A 20,056-nucleotide genomic window follows, 5' to 3' on the forward strand; every position below is an offset into this window, starting at 1 on the left:
CATAGATGGCTTTGTCAAGATGACACACTAGATGTGGAGCATCAACATTCTCAAATCTAGGTGGTTGTTTCATATATACCTCTTCTTCCATAACACCATGCCAGAACGCATTTTGAACATCCAATCATCTAAGACACCATCCACTTGACACGGCTACAGATAGGACCAATCTCACCGTGGCAATCTTTACAACTGGACTGAAAGTATCCTCGTAGTCAATCCCGAATCGTTGCTTGAACCCTTTGGCCACCAGTTGAGCTTTGTATCTGTCAATAGAGCCATCTGATCCTTTTAACTTTGAACACCCACTTGCAATCTATCACATTTTTACCTTTGCATGCTTCAACAAGATGCCATGTTTGATTTTTGAGAAGAGCACTGTACTCTTCTTGCATTGCCTGTTTCCACTTTTGATCCTTGAGTGCTTCTTCTAAACTTTCAGGTTCACCAATCGAGCAAAACAGTACGGGTGTACTGTGCCATCCATAAATTTCTTTGGTTTTGTGATCCCATGTTGTAGACGAGTGCGCCTGGGCGGTGTAGCTTGTGCAGCTAAAGGAGTTGGCGAATAGGCTGGCGCACCGGATCTAGAAGCCACAGAGGATCCAGCTGCACTAGAGACAACAGCTGGTGGAGGCGTACGTGTCGCTGGCGGAGAGGGGGGGGGGTGCGGTCGGAGACGCGTCCCCCGCGCGCGAGACTGTGCTGTCCCCCACGCGGCACAGCGGGAGAGGCTCCCAGGTCCTCGGGAGGCGAGGACAGACCTGACGGGCATGTAGGCGGATCGGAATTGGGATCAGCGCCCGATCCTCCTCGCGTCGCCACAGAATCAACTTGGGATCGCACGCCAGGATCTTTTGTGGCACTGCCTCCCACGTTTCCAGGAGCTGGAACATCCAATATTCCATTGTTTTGCACTGAAAATTTTTCAGTAGTTGCACCCTGCAACTTAGCGCTATCATCTGAATCATTAGAGGTATTAGTAGCATGAGAGTCAACACAATCAACATCCCCCAGATTTAGAAGATGGGTAGGTAAAAGAATAATTTCTTTACAATGAAGAGCACCAGCATTTGGATGAAGATGTGCAAAAGGAAAGAGATTTTCATCAAACACAACATCTTTGGAAAAATAGATGCGGTCAGTAGAGGGATCAAGACACATAAAACCTTTATGCAGGGAGCTATACCCAAGAAAAACACAATGAGTAAAGCGGAAAGCAAGTTTGCGTGAGTTATAAGGTCGAAGATTCGGCCAGCAAGCACAACCAAAAATTCTTAGAGAGCTATAGTTGGATTTTTCCTGAAAGAGCCGCTGAATAGGAGTATCATATCCAATAACTTTGATAGGTAGAAGATTAATAAGATGCGTAGCTGTGAGAAAAGCTTGATCCCAATAATTTAAAGGCATTGAAGCATTTGCTAAAAAGGCAAGGCTACTTCAGCAATGTGGCGATGCTTGCTTTCTGTAACACCATTCTGTTGGTGAGCATGAGGGCAAGAAACATGATGGGCAAAATGCCAATACTTTGAAAGAAAGAGTTTAATTTTTCATATTTTCCTCCCCAGTCAGATTGAATGGCTAAAATCTTTTTATTAAACTGCCGTTCTACAAGATTTTGGAAATCCTAGAATATCCGAAAAACATGTACTTGCTAAAGTCATCAATGAAGCTAACATTATGTTGACCAACAAAAGCTGGAGCAGGCCCCCACACGTCAGAGAAAATTAAATCAAGAGGAGCTTTAGTAATACTATCTGATTTTAGATAAGGCAATTGATGGCTCTTGGCCATTTGATAAGAATCATACACCGAATCTAACTCTTTATCACTAGCATAAGGAAGACTATTTGAACTAAGAACTCTTTCAACAATTGGAAGAGCAGGATGACCTAATCTACTATGCCACTTGGAAGTAGAAGGTTTATTGATACCAAAAGCTTGTTTATTGGGGCTTCCTCTTGAAAGATTCAACCCAAGAGGATATAGGCCTCCTCGACATCTACCTCAATGGAGAGTTATCTTTGTTTCCTGATCCTTGATGAGAAAATAATTTGGATGAAACTCAAGCAAGGCATTGTTGTTTAAAGCTAGTTAATGAACAGAAACAAGACTTTTGCTAGCACTAGGAACATGGATGATATTCTTTAGATGTAGATCTTTATGTGGGGTATGTAAAATTTTGTGACCAACATTACTAATACTCATACATGTTCCATTGGCGGCATGGACTTGATCACGACTAGCATACTTGTCTCGAACAGTTAGCTTCTCAAGTTCTCCTATCACATGATCAGAGTCGCGTTGTCCACATACCAATTGGAATCATAACCATAGCCTGTGGTTGTAGCTCCTGGAGTCTTGTTGCTTGGCTGATCATCATCATCGTCATACTTGTACCAGCATCTTGAGGTGTCATGACCGACCTTCTTACAGATCTGGTACACTGTCTTGTTGCGCCCTGCTGCTTAGGCGCATTGACCACCTCGACCTCCTTGACCATGGCCACGATTGTTGCCTGAGGGACCTTGGCCACAATAACCATTGCCGCGGCCATGAGCTGTAGAATTTGCAGAGGATTGGTGGTGACCACCATCCTGAAATATCTCCATGTGCATATCATATGCTAACAGCTGGGAGTACATATCACTCATAGATATAGATCCAATACGGCCAAAAATAGAAGATACAAAAGGATTGTAATCATAGTCAAGGCATTCACAATATAGTTGATCATCTCATCATCTTCTATGATCTTACCAATATTTGATAGCTCATCTTTGATGGAACACATCTTGCTGTAGTAGGTCGAGGAAGACATACCGCCGTTCTTGCTGTAGGAAGAGTTGCATCCGAAGATTTGCAGCATGCGCCTTGGACTACGCTGAGAACATCTCTTCAAGCGCCACTCATGCTTCTGCCGACGTCGTTGCTGTTGCCACCGGTGCTAGAGCTTCTTTGGTGAGGGAATTTAGTAGCTAACTCAATACCTGTTGATCTTTGGCAACCCACGATGCATACTTGGGGCTGGGAATCACTTCTTTCTTGTCCGCCTTAGCCACCTCCAGGATCTTCGGCGGTTCATGGGTAGATCCATCTAGGAACCCCATGTATTGAGCACCACGAATGGTTAGAAGGAATTGAACCTTCCAGAGTAGATAGTTGTCACGAGTTAACTTCTCAGACACAACACCAAGCTGTGCCATTGTGGAGGAGGAAGATGCCATGGAAGCTTGGAGGAGTTTATGGATGTTTTGTGGAAGAAGATGCTTTAATTACCATGTAAAATTGGGAGAACGTGGATGGCTATCTCGGCTGTCCATGGTTGCATGTTTATATAGTCCCAATAGGGGACAAGATTACAAGTAAAGTTGTTGTATGAGTATAGGACTCGGTTATCTCTAACTTGTACAAGAAGATCAATTCTATCTCTAGCAAACCTAACTTGTACAAGAAGATCAATTTTATCTCTAGCAAACTGAGTCCTTGTACCTCACAACAACTTGAGTTGTTACAGATAGATCAAATACGGTTACAAGTATATTTCTAACACTAGGTACAGGGATGGCACCTAATCAGCTTAAAGACTGTGGTGCACAATGTTAGGATTTTATCTGTTCACTCGTGGAGTTTTAACCTGGACATGGTTATTGACTTGATGAAGTGCTTTCCATGTTCGGAGAAGCTATATATAAGGGTACTGACAATTCTTCACAGACAGTTCCTAATGTTTAGATAATCTTTCACTCGCTTACTGTTACGTCGATCATTGTACCAAAGCAGTTTACTTAGCTTAATTTTCATCATCTTCTTCTTCTTTGGTTGTGTTCTTTTTCAGGGTTCAGTCTCGGGGACAAAGAATCTGTGGTGCCGAAAACACATCATTTTATCCAATGCTTTGACATCTGTCTCAAGACACTAGCCTTAGAAGGTTATTGTGACGCTCGACCCAATTTGGTTAAGATCCAGTAGTGGCTTATGAGCGCAAGTGCGTATATTTAGTACCACCTTGCTAGTTGAGCAAGGGTGGAGCCAACTTATAAGCTTTTGTCCACCATCCATAGAACCTTCGGGTTAACCCTTTTACACGAAGTGAGGACGAAAGTGTAAGCAGGACGCTATGTGTACGCGTGTCCGCCCCTCGGAAGGGTTGGCGGTGCGACTTTGAAGGACGGGGTGTTATAGTTATCGTGGCACCAAGTCACAGGTTAGCTTTGCCTTATTCTTTCTATTGAATGCGAGAGAGCTAGAGTTAATGAGACTTAGAAGTTGTGGAAGGCAAAAGACACAATGAGGAGTTTCTTGCAAAACAAACAATTGATGCTTCAGATGCAGAAATGGGCTTCCCAAGGTGCTCGGTTAGAATTTGTTCTTTTAGGAATACATGTATGCTTTCTAACGTACTCTCCCAAGATGTAGTGTCTTAGCTAGTTAGTCATCGCATTTAATTTGTCTACTATATAGGTGTAAAAACCAAGTGAGTTGATGTCGAACTTCTTTCATGTTATACCTAAGTAAAGTGCATCCTGAACATTAATTACAAGGTGCCATCTATGACTTTCCCAATTGCTGTGCTTACCAATCTCATGTGGACATGTGGTTCCATCACGCAATCAAAATAACAAAGACATCACATTGCTTTCTCATGTTGATGAGCTCCTATTTCAGCGTCGAAGTGTCAAACACCACATAATGCATCACCAATGTGGCCGACAGGTTATTGGTGGAAACTTGCTTCATGACAAATAATTTCACAATATGGTTCCTAAAATGAAAATTGCTTCCTTGTAGTAGTAAAGACATTTCTTGCTCATGAAATACGGGGAGGAAATATATGAAGGACAACAGGGTACTATTAATTAGTGCACACGCCTCACCTGTTTGGAAATGAAAAGACTGAAAAAACCTTTTTTTGAAGCTGTTTACAGTAGAAGTGCTGTTGGACAATCTCAGCTGGAATTTGGAAGCTCAATTGGTTGCATCAGGAAGTAGTACTCTACCATACATGTTCTGATACTTTCAAAACTGAGCTCTTCTGGAGTTGACCCAAGTAAGAAAAAAAGGAGACCGGAGGCTTTTTTATCATGCTTTTTACTAAGGAAAAATAGCCTGATTCCTTTCGCAGTGTGTACCAGAGAGTAAAGGAACTGCAAGCATAGGCGAACAACTCAAACCAACAATTAATCATACTGGAGTGCAATGGTTGCCTTAAGAGGAATCTGTCCCAGATCTAAGCCATTGAAAAAGGTGAGGACCTTGCCAAGATTATTTCTAGGATCAGAAGACATACAAGCTACGGAATCAAAGAGAATAAGGGCAAAACTGAAACGGCATACAAGATAGAGAAACAAGATGGAAAGTTTGCTGTGTTCCGTTCAAGACCACGCCACTGGTAGTGGTAGGCTTCGTGTAAAGAGAAAAAGGAGGAGGTAGCAAGTTGCCTTGGAAAAAAAAACATAGCTCAGGGTGTTGTGGCAACAAGAAAAAAGAAATAACTTCACTTCCCTGCTAATTGCGGCCCCTATAAAAACTAACTTAATTATTTGATTGGGGCCATTATTCCTCATGCACGAGCAATCCAATTTCACTAGTGATATATCACCTTTGTACATTTGCATCATATTGTGAAGTGAGGAACACAAGAAAAGGCAAGAGTGGACATTGCAAACTTTTGATCTTACTATCCAATTTCAATGATAAGTTGCAATTGGTGGTCATGTCGTAGTTGACTGTAGTTCAGTAACGTGTTTTATATTTCCTAGTTGTGCATGACTCCTTTTAGCCGTCCATATAAGGGGATCTATCCATTTTTGTACTTGGTAGTTGAGTGGCCACCTTAAAAGTTGAGAAACTGCAGTGTCCCCTCTCAACGACAAAAAGAAAGTAAAGAAAGAAAAAGGTGTGGTTGTTCCATCCAGGGTCGAGAGGGACGGCGCAACGCCAACGCTAGTTGCTTACAAGCCACTAGCCATGGAAATTAAGTGAAAGCAGCAGCTTCCAATGCTAAGAATAAGAGGAGATGAGAGCCACTCGAGACTGACAAATCACCCCAATGGCAATGGAGGTGCACGTGCCCAATCTCCAAGCTACAACGATGATCACAGACATTTAGCCATAGTTTTCACTAACGATAAAATAGGTCGGGGGCAATAGATTTCAGACTGCAGAAAGACATTCTAAATTGAGTGGTGACTTTCTCCTTTCACACAAGCATCACAATGTGCCCACACACATACGAACAAAACTCGAGTAGAACCAAGGCAAGACTGCAGGTTGAGAGCTTTTGGCCTTTTTGATCTTTTTTGGTGGGAATGACAGGTCCTCTTCAAAGTTGAAAGGCTCGTCTTGCGTAGACAACGACAAGAAAATAAACTTCAGTTAAAAAGCAAGCAAGAGGCCAGGCGTCTCTGTTCCACTCCATCAAGAGAGAGTGCAACGGGCAACACCTCGTCACCAGCTGCCAGGCACAGTCATGGAGGCGGCGGCTCCCGGTGCGAAGAAGAGGAGAGCAGAGGCGCCGGAGACCGGCACGTCCTCGACGCCGGCGACAGCGGCCACGGATACGCCCACTCCCGAAGCTACACCAATCAAGAAGACAGGTGCACACAGCAGCCAAGAACCACCACCGCCCGGCGCCGGAGGAGAAGACGGCGGCGTGGACCGCATCAGCGGCCTCCCAGACGCCATACTCGGCGACATCATCTCCCTCCTCCCAACTAAGGAGGCCGCACGCACCCAAGTTCTCGCCTCCCGGTGGGCTCACCTCTGGCGCGCCGCCCCGCTCAATCTCGACTGCCGCGATCTCCCGGAAGCCGACGACGAGGTCCTCGCCGGCGTCGTCTCCCGCATCCTCTCCGCCCACCGCGGCCCCGGCCGCCTCTTCCGTGTCCCGGCGCACCACGTCCACGACCGCGCCGCCACCGTGGATGCCTGGCTGCGCTCCCCCGCCCTCGACAACCTTCAGGAGATCGAGTTCTGCGACCATCGTCGGCCGGCGCCGGAGCAACCACCGACGCCTCCGGCGTCCCTATTCCGCTTCTCGGCCACCCTCCGCGCCGCCACCATCTGCCGGTGCCACATCCCCGACGGCGGCCCCGTGCAAGGGATCCGCTTCCCCCAGCTCCAGCAGCTCGGACTCGTACGGGTTCGCATCTCCGAGGGCTCGCTGCACAGCATGATTTCCAGGTCCAGCTTCCCTGCCCTGGAGTACTTGTTTCTTGACAGCAGCCATGGCTTCCGTTGCGTCCGGATCAACTCCACCAGCCTTCGAAGCATCGGCGTCCGAACCGACTACTATGGCCAGGACCTCCGGTTTCAAGAACTCGTCATCGAGGATGCTCCGTGTCTTGAGAAGTTGCTGTGTGCTCAACGTGTAGGCTTCCATGTATCCGTCATGGCAGCACCGAAGCTGGAGACGTTAGGCTCCCTTTCTAATTGGCCTTCCAAACTCTCCAGGTCCAGACACGTGTTTGGATCCACGGTTTTTCAGGTACCTGTTGCGTTGTTCGTCTTGCTGCTGCTTGTCTTCATTATATAGTATAAGCTAATAAGGCTTGCTAATCAAAGCTAATAAGCTGCATTGCAGTTACAAACAAGTCTTGCATAATTTGCATTTCTTGATGGCCTGATGATGTCTTGTGTTCTCTAATAATTGAATAAGGGGTTGGACCTCGTTAGCTTCACGTCGGCGGTGCGCGGTGTCAAGATCTTATCAGTAGATTTGTTGATTGGTAATCTAGATATGGTCATTGGCTTGATGAAATGCTTCCCATGTTTGGAGAAGTTGTACGTAAAGGTGACAGTTCTTCCCGGCCTGATATTCTCACGTTCTGCTGACCTTTTCATTCACTTACTGTTGCATCGAAATCCTCACGCCAAATGTGTTCTTTCTTCTGTGTTCATTTTCAGGGCAGTATATCAGGAAGAAGGGAAAAGAATCTGTGGCGCCGTAAGCATAGGCACCTTATCCAATGCTTTGACAGCCATATCAAGACACTAGTCTTGGAGAACTACGAGGGCATCAAGTCACACGTTAGCTTTGCCTCATTCTTCCTACTGAACGCGAGAGAGTTGGAGTTCATGAGACTTGAGGTTGCACAGAAAAACTGCAATGAGGAGTTCTTCGCTGAGCAGCGTGTAAAGCTTCAGGTGGAGGGAAGGGCTTGCAGAGGCGCTCGGTTAGATTTTGCATTAAATAGATGTCATTGCCGTATTATACACATCGATCATGTTCATGATTTAACCATAGCCGATCCCTTTGAATGTACATGCTGAAACTATAGCTTCAGTACATATACGCACTTTCATTAATCTTGATGGATTTAAACAAGGTGTGTTATAACGTTTGTTGTTTGTTTTATGATCCATGGGATGATGCTAGGATACCGAAAGTATACAGAGCCTTGTGAAATAGAAAATGGTAGCTTCCTTAGGCGCTCATTTTGATCACCTACTGAAACTGAAGTTAAAATGATTTTATACTTCATGTGCACCTCCATGACGTGATTATGTGCCAATGCACGATTATGTGCTGATAGGTTATCCCTACCCACATCAAACTCAGGACAAAAACGACACAGATGACCATGACATCAAGCTTAGCTTAGGACAACACGTGAAAGGAATCATCTTCAAATTCTAGTGTTCCGTTGTTTCTCAGTTAGCACGCATGACCACGTGAAAATAAAAGAATTAAACCAACCATTACCGACTAGGCGATCAACAACCACAAGTACACAAGTGTTCAGATCTCTCAGCGATATATACTATACACCACATTTGCCATCAAAACGTATCCTAGCTTAGCACCCAACGCACCTGATGGAACTGATCGCTTTGCTCCTGGTGCTCCTCGTCGTGGCCGCCGCCTACTCGGCATCGGCGGCGGCCTCCCATCGCCGGCGCTCGCGGTGCTTCCTCCTCGACTACGTCTGCTACAAGCCGCCGGACGACCTCAAGTTCCCCACGGAGACGATGCGCGCGCTTCTGGACCGCAGCGAGCGCCTCGACGGCCCCGCGCGCCGCTTCCTCCTCCGCGTCGTCGTCCGCTCCGGGCTCGGCGAGCACACCTACGCCCCGCGCACCCTCGTCGCCGGCCGCGCGGACGGCAGAGCCACCCACCAGGACTGCCTCGACGAGATGGACCCCTTCTTCCACGGCGCCGTCGAGGAGCTCTTCGCCCGGACGCCGGGGCTCGGCCCCCGCGACGTCGACGTGCTGGTCGTCAACGTCAGCACGTTCCACCCGGCGCCGTCGCTCGCGTCGCGGATCGCGCGCGCGCACGGCATGCGCGACGACGTCGCGGCGTACAACCTCTCCGGGATGGGTTGCGGAGCCGTGCTCGTCGCCGTGGACCTCGCCCGGAACGCCCTGCGCGCGCGGTCAACGCGGCCGGCGCTGGCGCTGGTGGTCTCCGCGGAGTGCATCGTGCCCAACTGGTATGTGGGCAACGACAGGTCCATGATGCTGGGCAGCTGCCTCTTCCGCTGCGGCGGCGCGGCCGTGCTGCTCGCCAACGACCCGGCGCTCCGCGGGCGGCGCGCCAAGATGGAGCTGCGCCTCGTGGAGCGCGCCACCGTCGCCGCCGACGACGACGCGCACGGGGCCATCGTCCAGCGCGAGGACGATGAGGGCCGCGTCGGGATCAGCCTCAGCAGGTCCCTCCCGAAGGTCGCCGTCGCCGCCTTCGCCGCGAACATGAGGCGCCTCGTGCCGCGCGTCCTCCCCGCCACGGAGCTCGTCCGGTTCGCCGCCGCCGTGGCATGTCGAAAGTTGCTGCGCCGCCGCGGGGGCGGCGCAGCTACCGGTAGCAAGATCAACTTCAAGGCCGGCGCCGACCACTTCTGCCTCCACCCCGGCGGCGTTGCGGTGATCGACGCGGTGAAGCGGAGCATGGGGCTGGAGGAGCGCGACGTGGAGCCGTCGAGGATGACGCTGCACCGGTGGGGGAACACGTCGGCGAGCAGCGTGTGGTACGTGCTGTCGTACATGGAGGCGAAGGGGTGGCTCAAGGTCGGGGACAGGGTGCTCATGGTGGCGTTCGGGTCGGGGTTCAAGTGCAACAGCTGCGTGTGGGAGGTGACCGGCGACATGGCCGACAAGGGCGCATGGGCCCACTGCATCGACAGCTACCCACCGGAGAGGCTGGCCAACCCGTACATGGAGAAGTACGGCTACATCAACGGAGGACAAGGCGACGGTGCGCTGCTGGTTCAAATGCCTGAGCACTTGGACCGCGACGGCCCAAAAAAAAAAGCCGTTTTGACTTTGAATCTGCCTGCCTATATATCGTGTGTAGAAGTGGGCTAGAGCCCATCAAAATGAATAGGAAAAGTGAGATTGGGCCAAGAATTCGGTTTGCAAGCGCGCACTCGTGGTTTGATGTCTCTTTCTTTGTGGGCGGGCGCAGGAGCTCTGAGTCTATCCATCTCACGGAAGTGATAGCTAAGAAGTGTTTGGATGGGAGATAATGTAGAACGGGATGGTCCCGTCCCAGTTTTCTGGGATGGGATGATCCCATTTCATGTTTGGTTGAATGGGATGGATTCGTCCCAATTTTTTGTTTGGTTGGAGAGATTGCAACAGACGGGACGATCACCGTTTTCTCCTTCCGTTAGACACCGTTTGTGGAGCCCACTCATTACTAACAACATCTTCTTCCTCCTCCCTGCGCCACGTTGGCCTCCATGCTCCACCCGCGGCGCCGCCCCTGGTTCACGCTCGTGCCCCCCCCCCGATCCACCCCGCCGCCACCCCTGGGTCACGTCCGCGCCACCCCTGCTCCACCCCGCCCCCCCGATCCTCCCAGGCGCGCCCGCCTCCGGCCGCATCCGCCCCGGCCGCGCCCGCCTCCGCCCGCGGGAGCTCCGGCCGCGTCCGCCCCGGCTGCGCCCGCCTCCGCCCGCTGGAGCTCCGGCCACGCCCGCCTGACGAAGAAGAAACGGCGTTGACGGAGACGAAGTGGGACACCCCCGTCCGCTCGTTTTCGAGGGATGGGGGTATCCCGCATATAGAGAGAATATTCTCTTCAGGGATGTCCCCGTCCCACCTGTCCTCCAACAAAACGCGGGATGAAGTGGGATCGTCCCGTCCCGTCCCACTTCGTCCTTGGAACCAAACGCACCCTAAGAGAACTTCTGTAACGAAGTTGCTAGTGCATGGACATCCGGACGGATGCCCGCGCCTGGACTCCGTTTCGCGCGCCCACGCGGTGATGTGCTGCCCGACCCCACACGGGACCGCTTGAGCCCCCCCTCCGCTTCCCACGTGCATGCACGTGGGCCCGCCTGCGCTGAGGCCTGTTTGGCGGCGCCCAGCAACTACGGTAGGTGGGTCCCATTGCAACATGTGCAACACCAGGTCTACTTTTGCAACATACAGATGAAACACTTGCAATATACGGCCGAAACAGCTGAAACAATTGAACATACATCTGAAACACACCAGAAAACTTGAAAAGCCATTGCAAATATATGCAACATTCGGATAAAACGGTTGCAACATATATGTGAAATATATGCAACATCCAGATAAAACACTTGCGACATACGTTTGAAAAACAAATGAAACATTTGGAACAGACGCTTGCAACATACGTGTATAGTCATTGCAACATATGCAATATCTGGATCTACTCCAAGCTGTAACATCACGAAATAATTTGTAAACATCTCGTACAACATCCAAAATCACCTACCGCGACATGGAAAATAATTTAGTGCAACATCGAAAAACAATGACTATAGCATTATGTCTCCACACACCAGGCAGGTGTCCCTCCTTTGAGCTCGCCGGAGCACCGCTGCATGCCACCCTCCCGGCAGCTCGCCGGAGTGCCGCCACCCTCCAATTCTCCATGGTGGGGGGAGGGAGAGAGATGAACGAGTGGTAGACAGGATGGGATCGAAGGGAATGCGGTGGTGGATAGATAAGCCAGACATCATGTGGGACTCGTGTTTAATTTTTTCACTGGATATCGGACGTACGAGTCCTAGCATTATCATTACCGTTTCTTAATTTACTCGGTTACATTTTTCTTTTTTTTTCATGTAAGTAGCTGAGGTGGTATTTTTGGAGACTTGGAGGAGGCTTCAATGCTACACGTTTCTTTTACGGGAAAAATGAATTATTATGGAATACCCAGCGGCCGGCACGCGCCGGGAGTCGCTCGTGCAGTGGTTGCTCGTCCCTCTCTGCCATTTATTTGCTACACTACAGGAGTAGTATATCCCCAAGGCACAGCTGAAGCAATTACTCGCCGGAGGTATCTTATCATGGTCATATCTTATCATGATCAATACCGGACTAAAATTTATGTCATATTAAATATTCGAACGTTAATTAGGTGGATTAAATATGAGTTAATTATAAAACTAATTACACATAAGGAGACTAATTCACGAGACGAATCTATTAAACCTAATTAATTCATCATTAGCACATGTTTACTGTAGCATCACATTGTCAAATCATGGACTAATTAGGCTTAATAGATTTGTCTCGCAAATTAGTCTCCGTCTGTGCAATTGGTTTTGTAATTAGTCTATGTTTAATACTCCTAATTAATACCTAAACATTTGATGTGATAGGAATTTTAAGAGGGACTAAAGAAGCAAACACCCCCTTATCTGGTTTTGACATCTCATTCTTTTCCAACTGCCTAGATACTGATGCTCGGGAAGCTCCATCCACACCTATCCACAAATTAGTCAACGAGCAGACATTTGCGCCAGTTGAACAGTATAGCCTGCATTATTGCAATCAAGAAAGTAAACGACAACATGTTTATAGGAACCCTCCTATCTGCGGGAAGGGAACGCACTATTCTAGCTGAAAAGTAAAAGAATTCCGCTGCATTCAACAACTATTATAACTACTCTCTCCGTTCTAAATTGTAGGTTGTTTTAACTTTTCTAGATAGATATTAGGTAATGACTTCACTCCGACCAGCTGTAATTTTGTCCTCTCGTACACACACCTCCATCGACCGTCCATCTGCAACTCGGAGCATCCTACTGCTGATATTTGGTTTGGCCTCACCCACGTGGTGGGACCCACACATTGATCACATGATCACACAAACGCAATTCCTCTTCTGCTCCCCGATCCCTCAAGCACTCGCCTTCTCTCTCTCCTATCTTCCTCTCAGATAGGCAAACAGCGGGGCACAACATCTCTAGCGCCTGCGGTGACCTATGATGCGGCGGACGTCGGCCGCACAACGCGGAAGGGCTTCGCATCCTCCGCATGAAGATGAGGAAGATCCGCGGGCAGCGCCACCTCCTCCCATGGAGTTAACAGTGAGCCGCCGTCGCCCTCCTAACCCTAGCTACCTCTTCTTCCCTCCAGATCTGGCCAGAGCAAGCCACCATGTGCGGCATCCTTGCCGTCCTTGGCATCACCGACTCCTCCCTCGCCAAGCGCTCCTCATCATCGAGCTCTCGCACAAGTAAGGTATTCCCTAAAGCGTCCCCATATAAGCAGAGACTAAATGTGATATAAATATCAGTCCCAGTAGGCTGATAACACATTTATTCAACAGATGGTTCAAGAACCGTACAACTCCTAAGGGAGCGGGCGCGAAAGTCATGCCAAAATGATAAGTAAATGAACAACGGTAATGATCCAAGCTACAAACGCTAGACAGCACTCGGGACTACATGCCAGCGGAAGCATCCTGCAAAGGGCCAACGCCACAGGCAACGTTGGGTGCGGAAGCGACCACCTACTCGATGTCATCGGCAACGAAGTCCGGGTTTTCCTCTGAAGCAACAAAACAAGGGTGAATACAAAAGTACTCAACAAGTCCAACCATACCCACGAAGGGAGTATAACAAGAATATGCACAAGTCATAATAAGGATAAGGCTAAGGTTCATTTGCAATAAAGCTAGATTTTTAACACATGCAGGGGTTCACTTTGAAAATATTTTCACAAAGCATTTATTTAGTAACCAAATAATTGAGTGGCATTGATCCTACACGAAGGATCCAAATTTTAGTGCTACCAGACTCCTCGTCCGCGGTAGCTCACGGCACAACTGCCAGACACTTCCAAAATCCAACACACGCTATGAAATTCATCCATCTCCTAAATACTAGTTATGTGCCCAAACTGTAACTCGTCCAATACCGTGGACACGGCTATTCGAATAGGTTTTAACTCTGTGAGGTGTACACTTTACCCACAGGTAGGGTACCGCAGCACGATCACCTTAGTGTCAGTGCGGATCCTATCAAAGCCATTACCCACCTTAGCTAAGACCTGACTAGCCAACACGGAAGCAGCCAAGGGGTCGATGACCTACCAACGAGGTCTTAACCGGGACCTAAGCCACCTGTGCTTACTCCTTCTCCATGGTCTCTCATTGCTCACCAGCTCTCCTGATGGCTAACAAATTTGCTAGTAGGATTTATGCTAAGCCTTTGCCGCATACAAAGGTCGAGTGGTTGCACGATAAATTGGATTAGGCAAGATGACACATCAACACAGTCCTTAATCCAGACAAGACGGATATCTCCCAACCTGCTCAACCACTAAGGTACGAGCCCATCTTGGCATTTCACACAAGAAACACCCATCTGTCTTATCTAAACATCCTCTTTTTTCTTTCACCAAAACCCCATTTAATTTCACCAAAACACTCACACATTTATCTTTGGCAAATCATTGTATTCATGATTGAGTTGTATTAAAGAAAGTAATCAATTCCTAAGCATTCTAGCAATAATTATCTTCTAAACAGAGCATATCATATTTAGAGATAATTTTAGGTCATCAAGGAATAATCATAACAATCAAAGGGTGGCTATCCAACCAGGTTTTTAAGCAGTAAAACAATATGCAATTTTATAAAACTGGCCAATAGGTTGTGTTTTAAAAAACTAGGATAAATATGCATCAAAGGGTGAGATTAGACTTGCCGTCCTCAAAGCCTTCCGGGAGTTCCTGCTCGCTGTACAGGTCCTTAGGCTCCAGCTCATGGTACGGGCCTTCAAGCTCCTCTTCGGGATCCTCCTCGATCACTCCGCGATCTACGGCACACACAAGCGGGCACACAATAAATGAAAGAAAATAAAGTTTTACCTTTTGAGCTCGGAGAGAGAGAGAGAGAGAGTGAACCAAAAATAGAGGAAGGAAGAGTGTTTTTATGGAATTGGTAGATGACTCGGCGCGAATATGTTTAAGAATGATGTGGCCGAATTTGGAGTTCATAGGAGGAAGTTTGGTGCACAAAATGTCGGAGAGAAGGTGTTTAGGGGTTGCTTTGAAAGGGTTCAGGGACCTCTTTGTAATTATCTCTGGGAGAGGGAGGGCTTCTGATGAAAATAGAAAAGAGAGAGGGGGGAAAGGTCTCGGTGTAAAAAGGAATAAGGGAAGGTGCAAAAGGCAAAACAACCTTTCTTCTCCACGGGACAGAAATAGGGGCGGGAGGAGGAAGGGGGCGGCCTGGCCGGCGGCGGCCAAGGAGAGGGGGCAAACGAAGAGGGGAGTAAGGGGGTTTCATTACCCTCCTCACCTTGGGTGGGGGCGGCGCGTGAAGGTGGCTCCACGGCGGCGGCGGGATGTGGCGGTGGCGGCAGCACTAGGAGCACAGACGGGGGAGGAAGATGGACGGGGCTTGGTGGTGGAGTGGAGGGTGAAGTGGGGGGCCTTTTATAGGCCGGAGGCGATGGGGAGAGGGTGGCCAACGGGTGGCGCACATGGGCGCATAGGGAGGCGGCAGGCGGCATTAATGGCGGCCGGGATGCACGGGCACAGGGCGGAGCACAAGGGGCGCACAGGGCGGCACTCTAGCGGGCGGCACGGAGACTTGGCGACGGGCGACGCACCGGCGGCAGGGGCGGTGGCGTGGCGTGGTGGTGAAGCGCGTGCGCGGTGTGGCGGGGCCAGGGTGCACGCGGCGAGGCGGGACGCAGACGCGCGCGCGTGTGCAGTGAGCGTGGCGGGCGCAGCGTGCGGGAGTAGGACCAGGTGGGGGTGAGCGCGGTGGGAGCGGGGCTAGGTTAGGGTGAGCGCGGTGAGCGCGACGCTGGGGTGCGCGGGGCCGAGTGGCGCGTGGTGGCGTGCGCGGAGCGAGCACGCGCGAAGCCATCGTGCGCAGTGGGAGGGTGCGCGCGGTGGGGCTGGGCGGTGTGCGCGGGGCGAGGCAGGGGCCAGACACGGCGTGCTGGGGAGGGGGTAGGTGCGGCAGGAGGAGGAAGGAGGGAAAAAGGAAGGAACAGCGAAAGCAAAAGGAAAAGGGAAAAAGACTGAGGGAAAAAGAGAAGAGGAAGAGAGAGAGAGACGGCGGCGATTGCGGAAACGGTCACGAGCACGCGTGACGGTCTTCTATCCGGCACGGGGCATGACTCGCGGAGAGGAAAAGGGAAAAAGGATGGACGGTGGTCGGCTTTGGTGCCGGAACAACGTAATGGATATGTACGGACACGTTTCATCTGCAGCTGATGCACTTCCAGTGTGCTCTTACATGTCCATGGTTTTAAATGTAACTGACTTAAATTTAGTAAATGTAGCATGTGCTCATGCGCTTAATGTCCAGCAACACAAGTCCATGATTTGTTTGGTAGTTCTTGTGGTGGCAAGCATGGATGTCAAAATAGGAAGAAAAGAGAAAAAGATCGCCTAGAAGTTCTATGGTGGCTTATGGTTAGAGAAATTGAGAAGTTTAAATTGATCATATAAAGAAATCGGAGTGAGTACAATTTATATGACTTATGACCAACTTCTCCATCTTTACGGGAACACACTATTATTGAATCATAGAGTTACACTTTCCTGAGCTTAACTTAAAACTTTTAGAATAAATAGCTGTTGAACACAGATTACTTTCTTCTTACAGAAATCTGTAGAATATTGAGCTTGAGTTTCTGATTTATCTTCCAATTAGTTTAGTTGTGCCAGTAATTGGGTCATTTTGGGGCAATTTAGTTATTTATTCTTGCACTATTATGCTCGATTAGGATTGCCTACATTTGCCATAATTTCTCCTCTCTGTCGTATGCCAACAGGGATAACATGAGCTCATCACCTCATCTTTGATTGGGTCGGCACAACAGCAGTAGCGCCGCTACAACAGCAACAACGCCTGTCATTTGCTCGGGCCGGTAAGCAGCTCAGTAATCTAGCAAGGCTTCAGATGTAAGGTACAAGGACGATCATGCTATAGTGATGCAACTGCTGGTTCCATTGTTAATCATGGCTTTCTTGCTTTTGGCCTGTGACTTGAGTAGTAACACAATAATAATAGCACTAAGCATTATGCAATGCCATACTTCTGAAATACGCAAAATAATATACTTCAGCCCTGTTTGGTTACTCTTGCTAGCAGCTAAAATTTGCTAAACTTTAGTTGCTAAACTTTAGCAAAAGCTATTTGGATACTCTTGCTAAAAGGTATTTAATGAGCTGTAAAAAGACCTATCTACCCTTATTAAAGATGCGTAGGAGGGGGGAGACAAGCAATAAATGAGGGGTATAGGTTGTCCAGCCCACCTTTTAGCAAGTTTTAGCAACAAAAAACTTGTAAAACTTGCTAAAGTGCTAAACTTTAGCAACTCAACTTTAGCAAGTTTTAGCAAGGGTGTTTGGCAGTTTAGCAACTAAAGTTTAGCAAGGTGGAACCCCCTTCATTAGGCAATAATATGATTATGAATTAGGCAAAACAATGTACTTCATTAGGCAATAATATCATTATGAATTATGATTCTGAATTAGCAAATATTAGGAAGAGTATTTAGGCAAAAAATATGGTTCCCAAGTAGGCAATAATATGAGCAGGAATTAGGCAAAACCGTGGTTGCTAAATTGGAAGTAATGTGGCCAGAAACTAGGAAATAATATGGTCTTGGATTACCCAAAATAATATAATAGACTTCATTAGGCAATAATATGGTTCTGATTAGGCAATAGTGTATTCATGTAACAGGCAAAATTGTGTACTGCATTAGGCAATGCTTCATTGGGAATTTCATAATTCATTTTGATTGGCCGCCTTCAATATTAGGTCGCATACAACTACCAGCACTGGTATTTAGACAGAGTTGTTGCTGGATTCAATAGACATTCCATCCTCTTTATCACTTTGAGCCCACATGTTTCGTCTTGTAAGCAACATATGCTAAATAAACTACCAAATTATTCATTTTAGTCTAGCATTTTTGTGTTCTGATTTAAGCATTTTTCAGTGCTCTGACAATTTGCCATCTTTTTTATTTTTCTATTGATCAATTTCATGCTTGTAGCTATCCTGTTGAGAAGCATGAAGCAAAAACAGTGATATTATTGGCAATACCGTTACCATTTCTTTTCCATATTGCCCCTTGTTTAATCTGTAATGCTTTGCTTTCGGTAGTAGGAGGTCACAACCAAACAATTAGTGGGTGTTTGGATCTTTAGTCCGAACTAAAATTCATATCACATCGAATATTCGGAGGCTAATTAGGAGGACTAAACATGAGCTAATTATAAAACTAATTACATAGATGGAGGCTAATTCACAAGACTAATCTATTAAGCCCAATTAATCCATCATTAGCACATGTTTACTGTAGCATCACATTATCAAATCATGGACTAATTAGGCTTAATAGATTCGTCTCGCAAATTAGTCTCCATCTGTGCAATTGGTTTTGTAATTAGTCTATATTTAATACTCCTAATTAGTATCTAAACATTCGATGTGATAGGAATTTTAGGAGTGACTAAAGAAACAAACACCCCCTTAGCATTGACCAATTGTACTAACTACAGAAGCTAGCACTACTTTTATGGTCTTACATGTGTCTTTTTCAGTTGTCCTCTATTACCGCTAGTTTTTTTTTTGTCATTTCATCTTTTTTTTTTCTGATCAGCCCTATATTTGTGTCTTTATAGGGGCAGTCTAATGTTTCAAGTAGGCGAAATATTGCAAAATCTTCAACCTCTAGTGATTTTCTCTAATTATGCATTACATTCTATCTTAAACGCATTGCAGGTCATGAAGTGGTCAGGAAGGGAAGCAAATGTGTAGTCGTCATCTGTTTGCAGTGATTGTTAATGAAGATTATTTTGCTTGTGACGTAAGGCAAACACACATCATACCATTGTGCGCAGATTAGAATTAATTGTTTGCAAAGACCCAACTTAGTTGTGATCATTGATTGGCAGGTCATATGGTTGTGCACAGAGAAAGCAAATACTTGAAATTGTAATGGGTATTATTTGAGAAAACCATATCAGGTTGCTTTTGTACAGAAAACTAAAAGCAAAATAGTTTGAAGTATAGATAGGGCTGCCAAAGAATTTGCTGAGATGTTGCATGATCAAATGATGTGCAGTTTATGTGCAGATTTGCATGCGTGCAGTTTCAAAAAATTCCTGGGCAAATTATGGGCACTTCTGTGGAATAGTTGTTTTTTCTGTATTGCATTGGGATGGGCCGTGGGCAGGCACAAAGTTGAAGGCCTGCTGCCTACAGCGACAGCTATAGCTAGGCGTGAGGTTTATTGCTAAAAACGGAAAGCTAATCTATTTGCTACTCAAAACGGTGCGGCTGTACGGTGCGGCTAATTTACAGCCGGCTGTAAATTAGCTGCATCTACATAATAAATATTATTATGTATCTCGACATATACTATATCTAAGCATCTAGAAAAATTAAAACGACCTACAATTTAAGACGGAGGGAGTAGTATATTGCTATTGCTGGATGCACAATGCCAAAAAAAAAAGAAGAAGATGAGCTAGGAGACGCCAGGGTGAAAGTGAAACGAGTCTTTGTGCAGAGGGAGTCGTACCACATCGACCTTCATGTCGACCCTCCCTTCCCAATGTTTGCTACTTCCTCCGTTTCAAATTATAGGTCGTTTTAATTTTTCTAGAATACACTATATTTAAGTGCATACAAACATCTATAAATCTAGAGATGCATACAAACATTTATAAACCTAGAAAAACTAAAACGATCTATAATTTGGAACGGAAGGAGTAGCTCTGTTCTTGGCCTCATCAGGAGATCCCCACCCCAAAATCCTTCCTAGTCAATGTGGGAGAAGATGAAGTCAATTAAGGTGGTCAA

General features: G+C 47.3%; 3 protein-coding genes across 3 annotated transcripts; all 3 read left to right on the top strand.

Annotated features, from left to right (window-relative positions):
• The first annotated feature begins 6,472 nt into the window (after positions 1-6,472).
• On the top strand, positions 6,473-7,376 carry LOC101755019 (FBD-associated F-box protein At4g10400). The gene is made up of 2 exons (XM_022829776.1): positions 6,473-7,311; positions 7,355-7,376. Exons 1-2 carry the CDS (start codon positions 6,473-6,475, stop codon positions 7,374-7,376), a joined length of 861 nt encoding a protein of 286 aa, XP_022685511.1.
• Positions 7,216-8,293, top strand: LOC111258492. The gene is made up of 3 exons (XM_022829844.1): positions 7,216-7,489; positions 7,661-7,795; positions 7,909-8,293. Exons 1-3 carry the CDS (start codon positions 7,394-7,396, stop codon positions 8,272-8,274), a joined length of 597 nt encoding a protein of 198 aa, XP_022685579.1. The 5' UTR covers positions 7,216-7,393; the 3' UTR covers positions 8,275-8,293.
• Positions 8,294-8,816: 523 nt separating this feature from the next.
• On the top strand, positions 8,817-10,350 carry LOC101757173 (3-ketoacyl-CoA synthase 12). Its single transcript, XM_004984142.2, has one exon. It carries the CDS (start codon positions 8,821-8,823, stop codon positions 10,306-10,308), a length of 1,488 nt encoding a protein of 495 aa, XP_004984199.1. The 5' UTR covers positions 8,817-8,820; the 3' UTR covers positions 10,309-10,350.
• The last annotated feature ends 9,706 nt before the right edge of the window (positions 10,351-20,056 follow it).

This window comes from Setaria italica, chromosome IX (assembly GCF_000263155.2).
Source record: "Setaria italica strain Yugu1 chromosome IX, Setaria_italica_v2.0, whole genome shotgun sequence".
NCBI lineage: Eukaryota > Viridiplantae > Streptophyta > Magnoliopsida > Poales > Poaceae > Setaria > Setaria italica.

Coding starts and splice junctions, on each gene's coding strand:
- LOC101755019 (XM_022829776.1), top strand. CDS start 6,473: ATGGAGGCGGCGGCTCCCGGTGCGAAGAAGAGGAGAGCAGAGGCGCCG. Junction 7,312..7,354: donor TACTATGGCCAGGACCTCCG/GTTTCAAGAACT, acceptor TGTCTTGAGAAG/TTGCTGTGTGCTCAACGTGT.
- LOC111258492 (XM_022829844.1), top strand. CDS start 7,394: ATGGCAGCACCGAAGCTGGAGACGTTAGGCTCCCTTTCTAATTGGCCT. Junction 7,490..7,660: donor TTGGATCCACGGTTTTTCAG/GTACCTGTTGCG, acceptor TAATTGAATAAG/GGGTTGGACCTCGTTAGCTT. Junction 7,796..7,908: donor TGGAGAAGTTGTACGTAAAG/GTGACAGTTCTT, acceptor GTTCATTTTCAG/GGCAGTATATCAGGAAGAAG.
- LOC101757173 (XM_004984142.2), top strand. CDS start 8,821: ATGGAACTGATCGCTTTGCTCCTGGTGCTCCTCGTCGTGGCCGCCGCC.